The sequence below is a fragment of the Trichosurus vulpecula genome, chromosome 3 (assembly GCF_011100635.1).
Source record: "Trichosurus vulpecula isolate mTriVul1 chromosome 3, mTriVul1.pri, whole genome shotgun sequence".
NCBI classification, from domain to species: Eukaryota; Metazoa; Chordata; class Mammalia; order Diprotodontia; family Phalangeridae; genus Trichosurus; species Trichosurus vulpecula.
The window spans coordinates 382409537-382429107 of NC_050575.1; the positions used below are offsets into that span (position 1 = coordinate 382409537).

The 19571-nt window shown below is 39.3% G+C and overlaps 1 protein-coding gene across 1 annotated transcript in view; it reads left to right on the forward strand.

Annotated features, from left to right (window-relative positions):
• Positions 1-19571, forward strand: part of ATP2C2 (ATPase secretory pathway Ca2+ transporting 2) — a 109602-nt gene that overhangs the window by 31079 nt on the left and 58952 nt on the right. Inside the window, exons 2-3 of the mRNA XM_036750719.1 lie at positions 3735-3845; positions 5247-5363. Coding sequence (XP_036606614.1) covers positions 3735-3845; positions 5247-5363 — 228 coding nt within the window. The remainder of the gene's footprint in view (positions 1-3734; positions 3846-5246; positions 5364-19571) is intronic.

Here is a 19571-nt window from a genome sequence, read left to right on the forward strand (position 1 = left end):
TCATCTGGAGAAGCTAGGTGATGCAGTGGATTGAGTGCTGGTCCTAGAGTCAGGAAGACTCATCTTTGTGAGTTCAAATCCAGCCTCAGACACTTCTTAGCTATGTGACCCAGGGCAAGTCACTTAACCTGTTTACCTTAGTTTCTTCATCTATAAAATGCGCTGGAGAAGGGAAATGGCAAAATACTGTAGTATCTTTGTCAAGAAAACCCCAAAGGGGTTTGGGCACAGCTGTTGGACACGGTTAAAATGATTGAAAAATATCTTGGATGAGAGGTTGTTCCTGACCCTGATATGAGTAATTAGACAGAAAGGACCTTAGAGGTCAGTGAAGGAGAGAAGAAAAGGACTACTGTTTGGGTGGGGAGGTGGAGATGGGAAGAACAAGTATGGAGGTAGATTCAGGGCATAGAAATTTCCCAAATGAGGGGATCAATTAAGGAGGGAAAGCTCAAGCAAGATCTCCCAAGGGTACTCTACTGGGCAGTGGGGGATTTAAAATGAGGCTTGCTGCTAGATATAATATTTACTTGTTAATTGGCTGAGCCAACACGGAGCAAATACCTTTATTTTGACTAAAAATACCCCCTAATCCTAGTGAGGTCTAAACACCTCACCAGGAGCTCCTAGTTGCCAGTCTTTAATTGTGGATCTTGCAGGTCCTCACCCCTGACAAGGAGAACCCTGCCCTATGTGTCTCACCACGTTTTATTAGGAAGAAATCCCTAGCTTATATTTTTAAAATGTTGCTTCATGGGCCACATTAATTTTTCAGTCATTTAGGAAAATTGTCAGGCTACCATGGCCTGAAATGTTAATGTAAAAGGGTTAATGCCACTTAACTTTTTCTTACTCCCACCAATCTCATGCACTCTCTTCTCTTTGCCTTTTGCCCCTTATCCTGTCTTCTACAGTGCAGCATTTTCCTTGGGAAATATGGAGAAAAGAGTTAAATGTTAAAGTATTGAAGAGTTCAAAACCTCTCTCTTCTGATTAAGCAAATTAATCAGTATTCATAATTAACATTAGTTTTCTAGTGGTGCCTGTGGGAGCAGGAATCAAGAATAGGGAGAGAAAACAAACCAAACGTGTGTCATGTGTGTGTGTGTGTGTGTGTGTGTGTGTGTATGTGTGTGTATATATATATCTATCTATATATATATATAGATAGATATATATATATATGTATATGGATGGATGTAATTTCTGCCAAATAAAAAGGCTTAAAGTTTACTTACGATCATAGGATTTTGATCTAGAAGTGACTTTAAAGATGGATTGATTAATTTAAGATCAACTAGCCCAACCCTGTGGCAAATAGAGTGCTGCTCCTGGAGTCAGGAAGACCAGAGCTCAAATCTGGCCTCAGACGCTTACCAGCTGAGTGATCCTGGGCAAGTCACTTAACCCTATTTTCCTCAGTTTCCTCATTGGTCAAATAGAGAAGAAAATGGCAAACCACTCCAGTGTCTTTGCCAAGAAAACCTCAAGTGGGGTCACAAAGAGTCAGACACAATTGAAATAACTGAACAACAAAAAAATCTGACCCCATTCATCTTACTGGGTTAGGATTTGAAGCTGGAAGGAACCTCCAAGGTCACCCAGTCCACTGCCTTATTTTATCTTGGGAAAACTAAAGCGTAGAGAAATAAAGCACCCCCGGTCCCTGTGACACTCTGGTCTCTCACATATGGTTCTAAACCTGTAGCTTTGACCCAATAAAGTCATTCTTCCTCTTTGGTTCATTCCTCCCACCTGGAGAATTTCAGAAAATGTCTAGGTTTTCTCCAAACTCATAAAAAAGGTACTCAATACATATAGTATGCATGTGGGTATAGGACAGTCTATATTTCACTCCCATAGAATATGCATAGTGTCCTTGAGGGAGCCCTTACATAGACTCATGTAGCACACAGTCTATTCAGTTCCCTCAGGAGCTATATCTGGGGGCTGTGAACTTACTGTTACAGGAAGATTTATGGGTTAGATAGCTTCTATTTCAAAAAGCAAGGTATGAAGCAGCAGAGGCCAGGAGATCTGGACCTTGCCCTTTCCTCTTGGCTACTGCCCTCTTACCAGTCAACGGGAAAGAGATCATTTGTTCACATTCAAATTCAGGAGCTCTTGAACTTGGGGTTCACCATAAGATATTTCTCAAGGCTACTGTTGCCTAGAAAATCTCCCTGCTCTGACTTGAAAGCTAGTGTCCTGGATTACACTACATAGGGAATTCAAAATCTGCACTGTCTCCCTTCTCCACATAAGATTTTGGAGTTCATGAATATTGTCCATGAACTACTCTTGAACTAAGCAGGCCTAGTCTCCTTTTGTCATGTGTTCCAGCTTCAGATCCCTGTTAACTATTGGGGGGGGGGAGAATGGAGGGGGGAAGGAAGAAGGTAAGAAAACCCCTCCCCACCTTGCTGTACAGTAGACATCAGTATGAGGGAAGAAAGACAAAGACGAGAAAGCATAAGTTTGATTGATTTCCTATCTCACTTTATGTTGACCAGCAGGTAGCTAGCTGGTCAGTGGTTAGAGTGCCAGACCTGGAGTCAGGAAAACTCATCTCTCTGAGTTTAAATCTGGCCTGGGACACTTACTAGCTGTGTGACCCTGGTCAAGTCACTTAACGCTGTTTGCCTCAGTTTCCTTATCTGTAAAATGAATTAGAGAAGGAAATGGCAAGCCATTCCAGTATCTTTGACAAAAAAAGCCCCAAATGGGGTCACAAAGAGTTGGACACAACTAAACAACAACAACATTGAAAAGGACTTCTGTGTATACCACTATTATTACAAGATATTGTATCCCTGACCCTCAGTCACCAGTCAGATTAGAAATAGCCCTAGGTGCTATGCACCGATCAGAGGAGTTCTCTATATATTAGCAGCAAGGCTCATCCATGTTGACTCTTCATAGTGAAGTGCCCCTTAGATAAGGTTCACTCTCTATAATCAAATGGATTAGGGAACTGTACAAGTTGATAAAGCCTTTCCCCACCCCCCACCCCCATCAACTCCCCTCATATTAATTAAAGAAAAAACAGGGAAGGATCTCTGGCAATCAAAATGACTACTTAGATTAAAATGTAGTACTTATGTCTTATTGGATTAATGCTCCAAGAAAACTTGACTATGTAGTGAATTTCTATAAACTGAATTTTATTTTTCTACTGGTTTCCATTTTGTAGTTGCAAATATATTTCCAAGGAAAAACCTCCTAGCCAACTTGATTAAGAATTTTTTTCCAAGGAAGAAATTAAGATTGTATTCAGATCCCTGGTGTATTTCATGTTATAATTCTGAAAATCTTTCACAAAACGTTGTGGCATCTTTCTAAGTCTGAAATGATCCTAATGCTATTGGTATCATTCCTTCCCACCCCCAGAACCTCATGGTCCTTCCTAGTACTTCTTTTATGCCGGAAAATTCCATTATCCTCTTCTCCTGATCCCAACCCTGGGATATCCTTCTTCTTTTCCTTGGGTACCTAGTATAACACTTTGTGTATTTGAGCCTGCAAATTCCCTAAGTTCAAAGCTTTGGGTTCTGGTAACTTGTAGTTGCATGGCTGATTGCAAAATGATTTTTTAGTCCTACATTAATATTTCTTTAAGTTCAAATTCTATAAAGCAAGCTTCTTTAAAACCAGGGCTATATATACCATGCTATGCTTTGTCATACCATGTTTTACTTTTTCCTTAATCATTCATTGCTCCATTTGCTTCATAGGCTGAAGAACAATGTGAGTTGAAAACCATCGAGAGAGAAAAGGCAGTGGCACCTTTGCCACCCAAAGAGGCTTCTAAGTGTCATAAAGAAGACTTGGCCAAAGCACTATATGTAAGTAGTCTGTGAGAGTGATGCACGGTCTTTAAAAGAAAAAGAAGCCAATATTCTGTGGGCAAACCTGCTTTCAGATACTTTTCATAGTACACGTTTGTATTATGTTATAACGAAATGCTTTTTATTTCTTTTTGTCTTTTAAATTAATTTATTTATTTTTAGTTTACAAGCTTTTGAGTTCCAAATTTCCCTGCCAAGGTGGTGTGCAATCCGAAATAGGTTCTACATATACATTCGTATTAAATATATTTTCACATTAGTCATGTCGTAAAGAAGAATTATAACCAATGGAGTGAACCATGAGAAAGAAGAAACAAAACAAAACGAGAGAGAGAGAGAGAGCGCAAATAGTTTGCTTCAATCTGCATTCAGACTGTAATTCTTTCTCTGGATGCAGCTAGCTTTTTCCAACATGAGCCTTTTGGAGCTGTCTTAAAACCTTGCGTTGGAAATGCTTTTTATTTCAAATTGTTCTGATTACTTAAGGCTCAACCACATTTTCTTCCCCAGTTACAGTATGTGGATATTCTCAGCGCTCTCCTTGTAATTCCCATTTTTGGTTTTATTATGTGACAAGGTGTTGCCAAATTTCCTTTTTTCTTAATTGATAAATTTTGTTTGACCCAGAACACCAACCCCTTCTACTTCCCAGCTGCTTACCTCACAATGGATAATCCTCAAAACAGTTAAGCAAATGAACAGGAAATGGAGATTGTTGACAATTATTTTAAGGGGTATTACAAAATCTTCAAAGAATCCTTAAAATAAATTTGATTTAACATAAAGGTTGAAAGAACCTTTGAAGTTGAAGAATAATCTAATATCGGATAATGTCTGTAACTGAAAATAATCCATGGAGATAATGGAATGAGCACGAGTGCTAATCCTGCCACAACTAGCTGTGTGATCCTGAAGGAGTCATTTGAGTATTCTGGGATTCTTTACTTCGTCTTGCTGACAAATGAGGGGATTAAATTCAGTGATCTCTAAGCCCTTCCCAGCTCTCAAAATCCCTGTTCTAAGGGCCCCTCTAGCTTTAACACTTAGTGATTTAAGATTCTGGAGTCATAGTCTATAAATAGCAATAGTAATTGACTATATATATGTACATATATGTATGTATGTATAGTGCTTAAATGTTGGCAAAGCTCTTTACATTTGTTATCTCATTTGATCTTTACAATAACCCTGAGAGTTAACTACTACAGCTATTATCCTCTCTCTTTTATTGAGTAAATTAGCGAATAGAACAAATAACTCGTCCATGGTCACACAGCTAAATGTCACAGATGGGATTTGAACTCATGTCTTCTTAACTCCAAGTGGAGAGCTCCTTCCACCCGGCAAGGCAGCCTTTCTTCATGGGTTTAATATGATAACTTTTCAATGTCTTTTCAGGTCAATTTGCAAAGTGGGCTGTCTGAATTCTCTGTGACTCAACGCAGGCTTATCCACGGCTGGAATGAATTTGTAGCCGACAACACCGAACCAGTGTGGAAGAAATACCTAGACCAGGTAAGATCAGATGTGGAATAAAGGTCAATATTTCATCCCTTGTATTGTGCTAATAGACTAAGCTTCTAGGAAATAAATAAGCAAAATCATTTTTGAAAATCTAAAGGAACAGGTAATGAATTCACTAGCATTGAGAGAGGGACAATGGGATTTTTCAATGCAAAGAAGCAGGGATCTGGCCGTCCTCCCAGCCGTAGACTCTTCTTGGTCAGAGACTCAGAGAATTTTGGTCCATGATAATGAATAACTTTCTCGTTTATGTGTTTGGCTGAAAATTTTCAACAGGGTGAATTTAATTACAGATGTAAATGTTTTATTTAATAAAAACAATGAAAAAAATCTGTCAAGTATTTTTTAATGTTTGAGACACTGTGCTAGGGGCCGTGAGGGTGTCTAAGGATTAGAAGACATAGTCCCTGCCCCAGAAGGGAAGCGGGGAATGGAGGGGAAGGGCATGAGTGGCTGGGCTACAAACTAGTTTGAGAAAATAGAAAATACACCAAAGAATATCATCGATAATACTAATTAGCAGAGTCTAAGATGTATTGATTACTCTAAACCCCATAGGCTAGATTAAATGATTTCTAAGCTTCTTATCTGCTCTAAATCTTAGGATAATGTACTTTAAGGAGAGAAAGATTCTGGTTATGGTACAACTGGCAACTGATGAGTACTTCAGGTAACCAGGTAGGCTTGATTTTGCTAGCTGGAAATAAAAAAGACTATAGAAGCTATTATACATTCATCTAAATAGTTGGAAAATTCCCTACCATCATTAAAGGCACAGATTTATTTTTATTAAGTGCCTACTATCTGCTGGGCACTGAGGCTACAAAAACCGAAAAGTACAGTAGGCTATGGAGCTTATCATTTGTACTGGAGGCAACAGGGAGTCACTGAGGATGCTTTGGCAGGGTGGTGATGGTGGCGACATGGTTGAATCTGTGTTTTAGGCATATCAGTTGCTGGTAGTGTCAAGGATGACTTGGAGAAAAGAGAAGAAGGAAGCAGGAAGACCTTTTAGGCAGTGGGACAGGAGTTGGAATTAGGAATTAGGAAAGACCTGGGCTCTAGTCTTTGACACTTAATGACTGCATGACCTTGGGCAAGTCACTTAACATTTCTGATCCTCACTTCACTGATGTATAAAATGGGAATAGTGTTGCCTATGGTGCCTACCTTATAAGAGTGAGGACAGAAATTCTGATTCATACATATTTATTCCCCCTTTCCAACCCTGTCCCAGCATCAACTAGTGTTTATTGCATGGATTATGAGGATCAAATGTAATAGACATGTAATCATAGAAATATCACATTGTTATCATTATTACTGTTTTCCTTGAAGACTGTTCTTGTTAATTTAAACCTAATTTAATTTACATAAAATAGGAGTGGAGATGTGAGAGAGGGAGAACTGGAAAATAAGTGGTGTAATTATGGGAGTCCAGAGGAGGGAGGACTCTGGGAGCCAAGGTGATGAGAGAAGGCTTCTTAGAGAGCGCAGTGTGAATAAATCTGTGATACCCAATCATCAATGTAATAAGTACTTATTTAGATTGAGGTAGGGTCAGGGTGGGACACAAAGGTACCTAAGCCTGGATTCCTACCTTTGTCAGTTCTTACAAGAGTGCATATTTTTCCAATAGCTCTTCACAGCTACAAAGTCCTTTCCTCTCTCAAACAACAAGCACTGATTAAGTAAGTTCTAGAGCCTGGAGAAACAGAAGAAACAGAAACTCTTTGTCTTCAGAAAGTTTACATTCTATTATTTTTTTATTAAAAATGTTTTTACTGGTGTAGTTTATTTTTATATAACAAACACTCGCAGACTACCCCCACTACATGAGAGGTCTACTGTAACAAAGTAAACAATTAAATAAAACTAACAATGTAGTGACCTCATCTGAAAGTGCCTGCAATATTCCACATCCATAGCACCCTACCTCTATTTTAAATTTTTTTTAAATGAACAACAAATCTATTTCCTCTTTCTCCCACCTCTACTCCATTGGAGAAAAGAGAAAAGAAAACAAATTCCTTGTAACATAGATATGTTGTCAAGCAAAACAAATCCCCTTATTGGCAGTATATAAAAATACTCACAGGTGCCATTTTGCACCCACAATTTATCACCTCTCTGTCAGGAGGTGAATGGTACGTTTCATCACTGGTCCTCTAGAATCATAAACAGTTCTGTTTTTCCCACAGTCCCTCCAACAGTTATCATCGCCTTTTTTTGGGTAACTTTGCCAATCTGACAAGTGTGTGGTAGAAACTCAGAACTACTTTCATTTGCATTTCTCTAATTAGTAGTAATTTGGATCATTTTTCCTTCATTTGGCTGCAGGTGGCCAGAGTTTCTTCCCTTGAGAACTGCCATATGTAACCTTAGATCATTTATCAATTGGGGAATGGCTCTAATTCTCATAAATATGAATCAGTTCCTTATATATTTTGGAAATGAGATCTTTATCAGAGAAACATGCTGCAACAAAATTTCCCAGCTAATTGTTTCCCTTTTAATATTAGCTTTGTCGGATTTGTGGGAAACCTTTTTGAATTTTATATAATTAAAGTTATCCATTTTATATTCTGTGATTCTCCCCCTCATTTGGTCATGAACTTTTCTTCTATGCATAGATCTGACAGATAATTTTTTCCATGTTTCTCTAATTTGTGATGTGACCTTTTGTACTTAGGTCTTGCATCTATTTGGACCTTATCTTGGTATAAGATGTGATGTGCTGATGTAAATCTAATTTATTTCATGTTGATGTCCAGTTTTCTCAGAAGTTTTTGTCCAATAGTGAATCTTTATCCCCTAAGCTAGGGTCTATACTTAAAACAGTCCTGTGAGATAGGTAAGGGTAGAGCCTGCATCTGTGATTTCTTCAGTACAGGGAATCCTTGATGAAGGAGCTCTTAGATTCCATGGGAGAAGGTTGTGGGAGAGAACAGAAGAAGAGAAATGGATTTAAGCCAAATAAAAAGGAGACAAAAATCATATAGGTGACACGGAGGGATTTGGACCAGTGGAGTAGGTCAGAGGCTGAAGTTGAAGGTAAGAAAGTTGGCAAAATTTTGCAGAAATTGAAGAAAAATTTAAGGATTCTCTCTAGGCTCTTATGCTGGCCCAGATCCTATTTCTGGTGTATAAATGAAGCAGTTATCAAGGACAATTCAGGAAGATATAAAAATGACCAAGGAGTAGCAAGAGTAGGGTAGAACCCTAAGAGTTAGACTCAAGAGGGAAAAGAGGAAGGTAGGTGGCAAGACAAGGTAAGAGAGAAAAGGTAAGTGGGTTAAGCATATTGATAGAGTGGATTGGTGGGTGGGGCAAATTGTTGAAACAGATGAGAAATTGGGCAAAGTTGAAAGGGACTTGGGTATGGCTGAGGCAGAGGAGTTGTTGAGACAAAGGAAAAGAATTTAGATGATTTTGTCATGTTATTGAGAAGTGACAATTGGCTGTAAAAATTTAACTAAGTGTTTAGGGTTGAAGTAGTTTCGAGAAAAGGCTGGAAATCTCAAGCATCATGGAGAAAAGGGGAAATTATACAGTCACTTGCATCTTGTATGTAAAGTTTAGGATTCCGCCACAGCCGAGTGACTATTATCTGTCTGTAAGTGTAGGCTGATTTTCCTCCTGGAGGAAGAGGTGAAAGGAGAAGAAGGGGCTCTAAGACTGTCACTCCATATTCTAAGCAGTTAGGGAGAATGAAGAGATCCTGAAGGTAGCTAGCTGGAGTGGTGGATAGAGTACGGCACTTGGAGGAGTCAGGAAGACCTGAGCTCATATCCAGCCTTAGACACTTACTAGTTCTGTGACCCTGAACAATTCACAACTTCTGTGAAGATAAAATAATTGTAAAGCATTTTGCAAACCTTAAGGCACTATATAAATAAATGCTAGCTATCATTATTGGTAGTTATCCTTATAATTATTCTTATTGTTGGAAAAATGTAAGGTTTTGATGGGGAAAAAAGGAATCTGAGTTAGGGAAAGAACACGGGCATCTTCTTGGGATGATAGAGGATGGAAATATTGCACAGATGAGAACAGGAAGAAAAGGGCAGCCATACAAGTTCATAGATAGTGTTGGGGCACTTCCTGAAGAGGAAAACAGGAGGAAAAACTTGTTCTCCAAAGAATGATATACAAGAATCAAAGAGGCTGTCAGGGGGAGAGACCCTCCACTGAGGGGCAGAGGAAGAAGAGAAGAATGGTGGTAATCGGTCATTTCCACCTCAGTTATGAAGACAGCTCCTTGTTGACCCAATGACAACAACAGCTAGATTTGTTGTCTTCCTGGGACACGTTTCCAAGATACAACAGGGAACCTCCCAAGGCTTATCCCAGTGAATGAATGACAGCTGTCCACTTTGGGTGATTCATGTGGACACAAATAACATTATCAGAAGGAACCTAGGAAATATTGCCAGTGATTATGAAGTCTTGGACAAGAAATTGAGGGACCCTAGGGACATAGATTTGTGTTTTACTCACTGTTGCCCATCGGAGGCAAAAGATGTAGAAGAGAAAAACTAATTTGGTAAGTGGGCAGTTGGCTAAAAAGATGATGTCTAAGAATGGAAATTTGATTTCTGGATCACAGCTCATATACAAGGGTGATCAATTTCTGGCCAGAGACAGATTGTAGCTAACAAAGGTCAGTAAGAATGTATTTACCAGGTCTCTTGCAGATCCGATCTAAAGGGTATTAAACTAAAAAGAATGAGGGAGGGGAAAGAGTACCTGTGAATATTTATCCTCAGAGTTATATGTTCTAGAGCAAGGTTGGGAAACCTGAGGCCTCGAAGTCACATGTGGTCTTCTGGGTCCTCAGATTTGGCCTTTTGACTAGGTCCAGGTTTTACAGAACAAATCCTTTTATTAAGGGGATTTGTCCTGTCAAGTTAGGATTCAGTCAAAGGGCTGCACTTGAGGACCTAGAGGACCACAAGTGGCCTCGGGCCTCAGGTTCCCCACTCTTGCTCTAGAGAACGGCCACAGACGGAAGAATAATAGCAACCAAGGGACCTACAGGCAAAGCTCAGTTTGCTTGGGTTGGGGTTTAGGGAAGGAGGTGATGGTCCGAGCAGCAAAGGCATGACTTGAAGAGGGATTTTGGCTTGACGTCCAGAAGAACTTCCTAAGAATTAGAGCCATCCTAAGTGTAATGGCCTTCTTCGGGAGGCGGTGCATTCTCTATCATTGAGGAACTTCAAGCAGATTCGAGATGAACACCTCTAGGTGATGTTCTAGTGGTCAGTCCTTTCATGGATGGGTTGGAGGAGATGGTTACTGAGGACCTGCCTGGCCCTCCAGTTCTGTGGTTCTATGATCCCTCTATCTATGCGGAGGTAGTGGGGAAGGGGGGGGGGGGCATCTTCTCTGCAACTTATAGTCTTAGAAAGTTGCCTCAGTCACTGAGAGTCACACAGCCTGTAGGTTTCTGGGGGGATTTGAACTGGAGTCTTTCTGGTTTCAAGGCCAGCTCCCTATCCTCTCCTGAACCATGCTGCTTCTCACTGTGAGGTAGGTAGCACTAAGTATTTTTACACCCATTTTATTTATCAGGAAATGAAAATGAGGCTTAGAGAGCTCCTCTTATTTACCCGTGGCCCACGTTTAGATGATTATGTTTATCAAAACTTTTTTTCATATATTTAGCCTAAGTTTGTCTCTTTTTCACTTCTACCCATTGCTCTTTGTTCTGTCCTCTGAGGCCAAATGAGCTTGCACTTGTGAAATGCTTAGCACAGCACCTGGCAACAGTAGGTATTTAATAAGTTTGGTTGTCACTGTTTAGTTGTTTTCAGTTGTGTCTGACTCTTGGTGACCCCATTTGGGGTTTTCTTGGCAAAGGTACTGGAGTGGTCTGCAATTTTCCTTCTCCAGCTCATTTTACAGATGAGGAAACTGAGGCAAACAGGGTTAAGTGACATGCCCAGGGTCACACAGCTACTAAGTGCCTGCGGTCAGATTTGAACTCAGGAAGATGAGTCTTCCTGACTCCAGGGCTAGCTCACCATGCACTACGATGCCCCCTAGCTGTCCTCTTAATAAATGCTTATTCCCTTTCCTTCCCTACCCAGCCCTTCTTCAAATATTTGAAGACAACTATTATGTCCCACCTTGATTCTTTTTTCCTCCAGGCAACAAAAAGGGGGGGGGGGGCTAGTTCTTCCAAACAGTCTTGTTCCAATGTCAACTTGAAGACCCTTCAGCCTCCTGGTCACCCTCCTCTGGCTGTCAGCCCACAACTAAATACAGTATTCCAAATTTGTGCAGACCAGGGTAAAGTCAGTGGGATTATCACCTCCCTAGTCCTAGGCACTGGGCTTCAATTAATGCACCGTAAAATTACATTAATTTTTGCAGTGTCACACAGGCTCATACTGAGGTTGTGGTTCATGAAAACCCTTGGAATCAGATTCTCATCAATCCACAGCTCTTAATTTTTAAGTGACAGAGACATGTGAATTATGGTTGTTTTAGCTACCAACTGATTAGGCAGTCTCTGTACTCTCACCTGAATCCATTCTCATTTACTCCTAAGTACTGCAGACTTGGCAACACTTAAGAGAGTCTTAGTCATTTTCTGGTCTTTAGTTTTTCTCTGTAAAAGGAGAGGATTGGAATAGATTGTCTTTGTATTCTGTTTAAATTCTAAATTCATCCTGTCATTCTATGATTTCCAACTGCTACTCCTGGAGCCAGTTAATAATGTCTCTGAAGAAAGGCATGTGCGAATAATCAATACCTTAGGACAGCGTGTATCCAGAATCGTAACTAGGGCATGATGACTGGGGCTTTGTCTCGGGGCTGCAAAATGTAGAGGGCATTACTCTACTTGAACTCCTCCATAGCGTGGAAACATCTGACTTCAGCAAGAAGAATTAGTAAGAATATTTAAAGTAGGCAGCTGCCCTATGAATTGCTTCTTCCTCTCTCCTTGACAACCTGCCCCTCCCTTTACCTACTACCAACATGTCCGCAGCAGTATTTGAGGATGTGGCTTGTGCTACTTACTTATCCTGGATGCAAAAATTGCTAGTTAATAGCTCTGCATACAACTTCCAAGAAGCTTAGTTTAGAGAATGGAAAGTGATGCTAGGAGCTTCTGGAAACTGTAGTTCACAGAAAAGCATTATGGAGGAGAATACTGCTTGCTAGAAGATTCCTCCTCTGTTCTGCAGGCCAGGCCCCAGGCAAAATGATGAAAGAAGCCAAGTTGGTTTGGCCCTTGGCCTCCTCACTTGTCACCTTCCGGAGATGTGTGCACAGTCTTGTTCTCTGCCTCCCTCCCCCTTAAACCTGCAGCCAACCCCTCCAGGCACCCTGAGGTGTCAGGAACTGCTATTATGGAGTATCCCCTTCCTGGGCAATTTCCACTCGACCCGGATCAGAGCCCAAAGCTAGAAAGATAAAGGACTGATTTGTTTTAGTCTTCAGTGAGGGTTGGGGCAGGTGAATAGGCAAAAGGGAATTCCATTTGGAGGCAGAGGACCTAGGTTTGAATTCTGCCTCATTATCACTTACTATCTGTGTGATCTTCAAAAGGTCCTTTAACCTTTATGAGCCTCGTTTCTCCCTCTGTGAAAGGAGGGGTGGGACACTAGAGATTGAAGGATTGGGAGTATGGGACCTTCCTAGGACCCTAATACCCCAACCTTAGGGAGTCATGCCTTTCTATTGTGAGCCCCTAGTTCTTTTTTGGGGGGGGGGCAGGGCAATTGGGGTTAAGTGACTTGCCCAAGGTCACACACCTAGTACATGTGTCAAGTGTCTGAGGCTGTATTTGAACTCAGGTCCTCCTGACTCCAGGGTCTGTGCTCTACTCACTGAGCCACCTAGCTGCCCCTGAGCCCCTAGTTCTTTCTAGTGCTAAGAAAGATTATACTGCTTTGGGGGAGCTGCCAACAAAGACAGCTCAGGTTAGTTCAGTCTTCCTTGGGACTAGGCTAAGAGAGGTAGTGTGGGAGCCTGGACATTTCTACAGCCTCCAAATGTTTCCTAATTTATTCTTTTCTTGAGTTCCAAAGTCTACATATTTGTGAGTTTTAAGGGATTGCTACATTTCTTTTTTATTTTATTTTTCTGAAACTTTAATACACAATAAGAAAATAAAAAGAAACATATTATAAACTTAAATATTAAAACTTAAACACACAATAAGAAAAGAAAAATAAACATAAATTTAAATATTAAAACTTAAATATAAAATAAGAAGAGAAAAAATCATGTCATGTGTATAGCAGAATGTAAGAGAGGATTCAAAATACATAGCAATAAATTTCCATTTCCATTTCAAGAAAGCCTATGTAATAAATACTACCTATTGTGTTACAAACTGTCCATCTTTTCTTTGCGTCCTTGTCAGTTTTCTTTTGTTCTCTGCTGTGCGTTTTTCCTTGGTTCTACCCCCACCCAGGCTACAATTAAGCATGGATATGTGTGTGTATGTATATGTGTGTGGGTGTGTGTATAGGTGTATGTATATACATATACCTATACATATGCATTTACATGTATATACATACACCTACACATATGCATTTACATATATACATACACCTACACATATGCATTTACATATATACATACACCTATACATATGCATTTACATATATATACATACACCTATACATATGCATTTACATATATACATACACCTATACATATGCATTTACATATATATACATACACCTATACACATGCATTTACATATATATACATACACCTATACACATGCATTTACATATATATACATACATATATACATATACACACATACTTATATAAACATGCTTTCCCTAACAAATTCTACTCCTGATGTTTGTTTTATGTTTGTGTATATATATCTCTTATTTCCTAGGATTACTGTATTTCTATAATGCTTAAGTAACTCTTCCTAGAAATTGATTTTTTGATCAGATCCTGATTTCTACATTTGATAACACAATGCAAGTATTCTAAAGGTCTTACGAACTTTTATGCAAATAATTGTTTGAATAATCATTTTAAATGAAGAATTGAAATGAATATAATGCCTACATAGTGTGGCATTAATCCATCCACACAGAATGTAAATGAAATCTGATGACTGAAACAGAAACTTGAGGATTCTTATCTGATATATAAAGTTTTAAAAGGTCTGTCCTAAAGCATTTCTGGGCAGGGGTGGTATTTTTTAAAATGAATCCTTGTTAAGTGTATTTATGAACATAAATCCCACAGCATGAGTCTCCCCTTTGTTCATTTGACTTCAGTGTCTTATGAAGAATTATCCAAATTTTTAATAGTTCTACTCTTTAGAAAAGGACTTAGCATATTTTTTGTCTCATGGGCCTCCTTGGCAGTACAATGAGACTGAGGGACCTCTTCTCAGAATCACGTGTTTAAATCTTTGAAGGAAATGCTAAATTTCAGTTAGAGGGTAGTAAAAATAAAGATGTCATTTTCTCCTATCCAATGTCATAGATACCCCAAAATCTATCCCAGGTTAAAAAGCCCTTATTTATAGAGAGGCAATGTAGTGTTGTAGAAAGAAAATTTGTTTTTGTGTTAGGAAGACCTGAGTTCATGTCCTCATTTTGACCCCATATACTCCATATACTGTCTGTGTGACCGTGGAAAAGTCATTTAACCTCTTGGTTCCCCGGTGAAATCATAGGTTTGGACCCTCCCCAATATTTTTTAGAGGCTATTATTAAATCTATTAAAACTGTATATAAATCATTTATTATACTACTTCGATAGGTCACTGAGGCTTTGATCTCAACCATATGGGTACAACTCATCCATATCCTTCCAAGAGCAGGAGGTCTATCCAGTATATTTGGAACATTCCTGTAGACCTCTTGATGTTGCATGAATACCAGTGGGAAAAATGGGCTTTCCATCAGCCATGTTCACCTCCCTTTTCAGTCATACATCCCTCTGAGGATATCCCTGGCCCCTGCTTGTCTGGTGTGATTCTTCATGGTTAATCTTTTACAGCCTACCCACATAACTGGCTGCCTCTCCACTGTCCTTTGGGTGACCTACTGCTTTAATTTTTCAGTGACTGTGGTATTTTGTGACTTTGAACCCTATACCATTACTAGAAGAATACTGATGCTAAAAGATGGACCTTGGTTTGAGGTAGTGCTAGTGCTGTTTTCCCCATTTTGCATTTTGAGGAAACTGAGGCTTGTGGAAAGGTTGTACAGCTTTAACCCACAGTCACCCAGGTATGAAGTGTCAAAGTCATCACTTGAGCCTGGGTCTTCATGATTGTTCTCTCTGTCAGCATAGGGCCGATGAGCTCATGACTGGTAGAAAGGTCATAGCATGGGCAAGTCAAGGATCACCTGTTGGTCATGGCTGTTTCCTCATGTTGTGCAATAGGGTGGAAGGATGGAGGGACAGAAATAAGCTGGGGGATTTTCTGTATCTTTGGGTCATCTCTGTCATGCTGGGCTTGGTCACTATGACTGTGCCATTTTGGGTGGAGACCTTCTAGTTAGCTTCTTGGGGCTAAGCAGGTGAACTTACAATCTGTAGTTCGAAGGGCTGGGGCTTAATATACAGAACCTTATAAGAGAAATAATCAACTACCCCTATGGAATCACACCAAACTGAGTAATACTGATTGAACTAAAATAGAGGGGAAATGAATTATTTGGCCCAGCATGAGAAGAAGACAGAAATGGTTTTGCAAACTTCGTGCCAATAAAGGCTACAGGAACCAGTCATAAAAATGTTAAAATTTTCAGATGTTTCTGGGGTCTTAGCTAGCATCAGCAGACCTGGCTGATATTAAGCTGAACCTTTAAACATTTTGTATTCATTGATTTGTGTTATGTTTTTTACTATGAAATAAAAAAACTAGCAGTAAAAGAGAGGAAGCCTTGGATGTTATTTCTTGGAAGGTGATAGAAGCACACACATCCACACACATACCATCTCCCTTCCCCTTTTGGGATTTGACTATACTGAGCTCCTCCTCCTAGCATCCAACACTCTGCACCACAGTAGATACTTAATAAATGGATTCTTGATAGATATATAAAGCCTCTCACTCAGAGTGTCTTCCAATTTTTCTTCTTTTCTTTGGTCTCAAGGCATTATCTCAATTTTTAATAACAGTTCTGCTCTTTAGAGAGAAGGACTTAGCACTTTTGGGTTATGGGCCCCCTTGATTAGAGTGAAATCTGGGGACCCCTTCTCAGGATCATGTGTCTAAATCATTAAAGGAAATGCTGAATTGCAGTAGAAGTTAATGAAAAGATTAGTGACAACTTTGAAGGAGGGAGAGGGCATCTGCAGGGCATAGACTTTGACCTTGAATGAGGTTTGCTCTTTAGAGTGTTCATTGGCTGGGCACTGCTTAGAGTGTAAGCTCTGTGAAGGCAAGACCCTTGGTTTTGTTTTGTTTTTGCATTTCTAGTTCTTAGTGTGGAGCGTTACACATAGTAGTTACTTGTTGGATTGGATTGGGCAGGAATGGGGCTAATTAGGTATGTTGGAGAAATTTAAAGAAGTATCATACCCTTTGCCTTCATGGAGTTTCCAGAATTTGGAGCGGTGGACACAAAGCACAAGAGAACAATGAGGAAGTGGTAGAGATGCTATCCCAACTCTTCATCCCTCTAGAACACAGATCCAACACAACCCTCCTGCCCCCCAAATATTTTTGGATGGCCCAGCTTCCACATCTTGGGTTGAGTAATACCCTTGCCTGAAATCTTTTCCATATTTCTTTCTTTTATTCTAAATCTTACCCATTTTTGAAGTCCCAGCTCAAATCTGATCCTCTCCACCAACCTTCTCTCGTGCCTCAGTAGATATGGTATTGTTCAGGACCCCTGTGATGCTTATGTCGTTTATGTGTCATTCTTTGCCTTGTTTTCTTTTTAAAATACAAGCGCCCCACGCCCCATAATTACCTTCCAACTCCCCTCAATATTACAATTCCCTTGATAGCTTGCTCTCCCCTCAAAATCTAGGAAGGAAATGATCAGAGAAGCAAGCAAGCTTACACTAAGTTGTAAGTAATTGCTAGTTGTTACTAATTCTTAAGACGTATTGAGTTTTTTTTTCTTTTTATAAGATTAATAGTCACACCAAATACTGATAACCAGATCAAATAAACCTCTAAAATGAAAAATCATTTTATCACCATTGTGAACATCACCAATGATTTATTAAATGCCTACAAGGTGCCTGGCACTGTGCTAAGTGCTAATGGTGCAAAGAAAGGCAAAAATTTGGTCCCTGCCCTCAAGGAGCTCACATTCCAACAGAGGAAGCAATGCGCAAACAACTATATACGTACAAGGTATATTCATTGCAGATAGGAAGTAGTCTCATAGGAAAGTCGTTAATGGAGGGTGCAGAGGGAAACCAGAGGAGCCATCCTGCAGAAGGTAAGATTTGAACTAAGTCCTGAAGAAGGCCAGGAGGTAGAGATGAGAAGAAAAAACATTCCAGACTTTGGGGATAGCTAATGCAAAATGCTTTAGAGAGTCAGGAGATGGAATGTTACGTATGAGGACAGCAAAGAGGCTGCTGTTGCTGGATTATAGAGTACAATGATTTAAGTCAAGTTCAAGATGCTTGGAAAGGTATGAAAAGGCCAAGTTGTGAAGGCTTTAAAAGTCAAGTGACTTTATATTTGATCTTGGGAGTAATAGGGAGCCATTGGTGTTTAGCAGGGAGGATTGGGTGGAGAGTGGCATGGTTAACCCTGTGCTTACAGGAGGTCAATTTAGCAAATGTAGTAAGGAACTACTTGAGGCAAGGAGACCAACCAGCAGGCTCTTGCTCTGGTCCAGATGCGAGATGCTAAAGGTCTGCACCAGGATGCCCGTTGTGTGAAGAGATGTTGTGAAAGATGAAATGACAAAACCTGATGATAGATTGGCTGTGTGGGATGAGTGGGACTGAGTGTGAACAAGGATATGATCCTGGGTGACTTGAGAGATGGCGGTGTCCTTGACAGTAATAAAGAAGTTAGGAAGAAGGGAGGGTTTCTTGGGGGGAATAATGGGTTCTCTTTCAAACATATTGAATTTAAGATGTCTCTATGGCATTCAACTGAGCATTTTGATTTGAAAAACTATGACATAAGTCTTCATAAGAATGATACCAGTATATTGGCTTTTTGTGCCCTTCCAAGTATATCTATGTACTTCTAGAAACACGTTGCCTTTGATTTTATGTGATTGTAGTGAATTTATATGCTCTTGTCATTTTTATGACCTTGCTATGCCTCGTTTCATAGCACTTTCCATATTTCTTGGTATTCATATTTTATAGAACTATAGTATTTCATTATATAAATGTCATAATTTATTCATTCATTCCCCAGTTGTTGGACATACACATTTCTTTCTTCCAATTTTTCACTCTAACAAAAAACCCAACTATAAATATTTTTGTAATAAAATTTAAAGGAATATTTTATTTTCCCCAATTACATGTAAAAACAACTTTTCATACTTGTTTTTTAAAATTTTGAGTTCCAAATTTTCTTCCTCCTTCCCTTCCCTTACCCCTTCCTGAGATGGTAAGCAATCTGATGAAGATTACGATGAATATATTTTTAAATATTTTTATTAATTTTATTTTTAATTTAGGGATTAAACAAGTGTTTCTATAACACAGGATAATAAAAAAGATTGCACATGAAACTACATATCTATTATGTACAACTTGCTATCCTTTTAAATATAGTTATGTAATTTTTTCCGTTTTTTTCTTCCTCCCCCCCCACCCCGAGATGGCTACCATTAGACATAAATATGTGTGTGTATTTACATATGTGTATATATATATGTATAAAACCATTCTATATATGCTTCTATTTATCAGTTTTTTATCTGGATACAGATAGCATCTTCCTTCATAGGTCTTTTGTAGTTAATTTGGGTATTTATAATAATCAAAGTGACTTATTCGCTCAAAGTTGTCTTTAGAACAGTATTGTTGTCACTGTATCTTCTCCTTTTGCTGTTCATTATTTCGTGCAAGTCTATCCATGTTTTTCTAAGATCACAAGCTTGTCATTTCTTATTGCACAGTCGTATTCCATCACAATCATATACCACCACTTGTTCAGCCATATTTATTAAACCATAAGTGGGTATTGATATCTGAAAAGAAAATACTTGGGAAGTACCTTAATGAAAGTTTAATTTAATGGATGGATTGGAA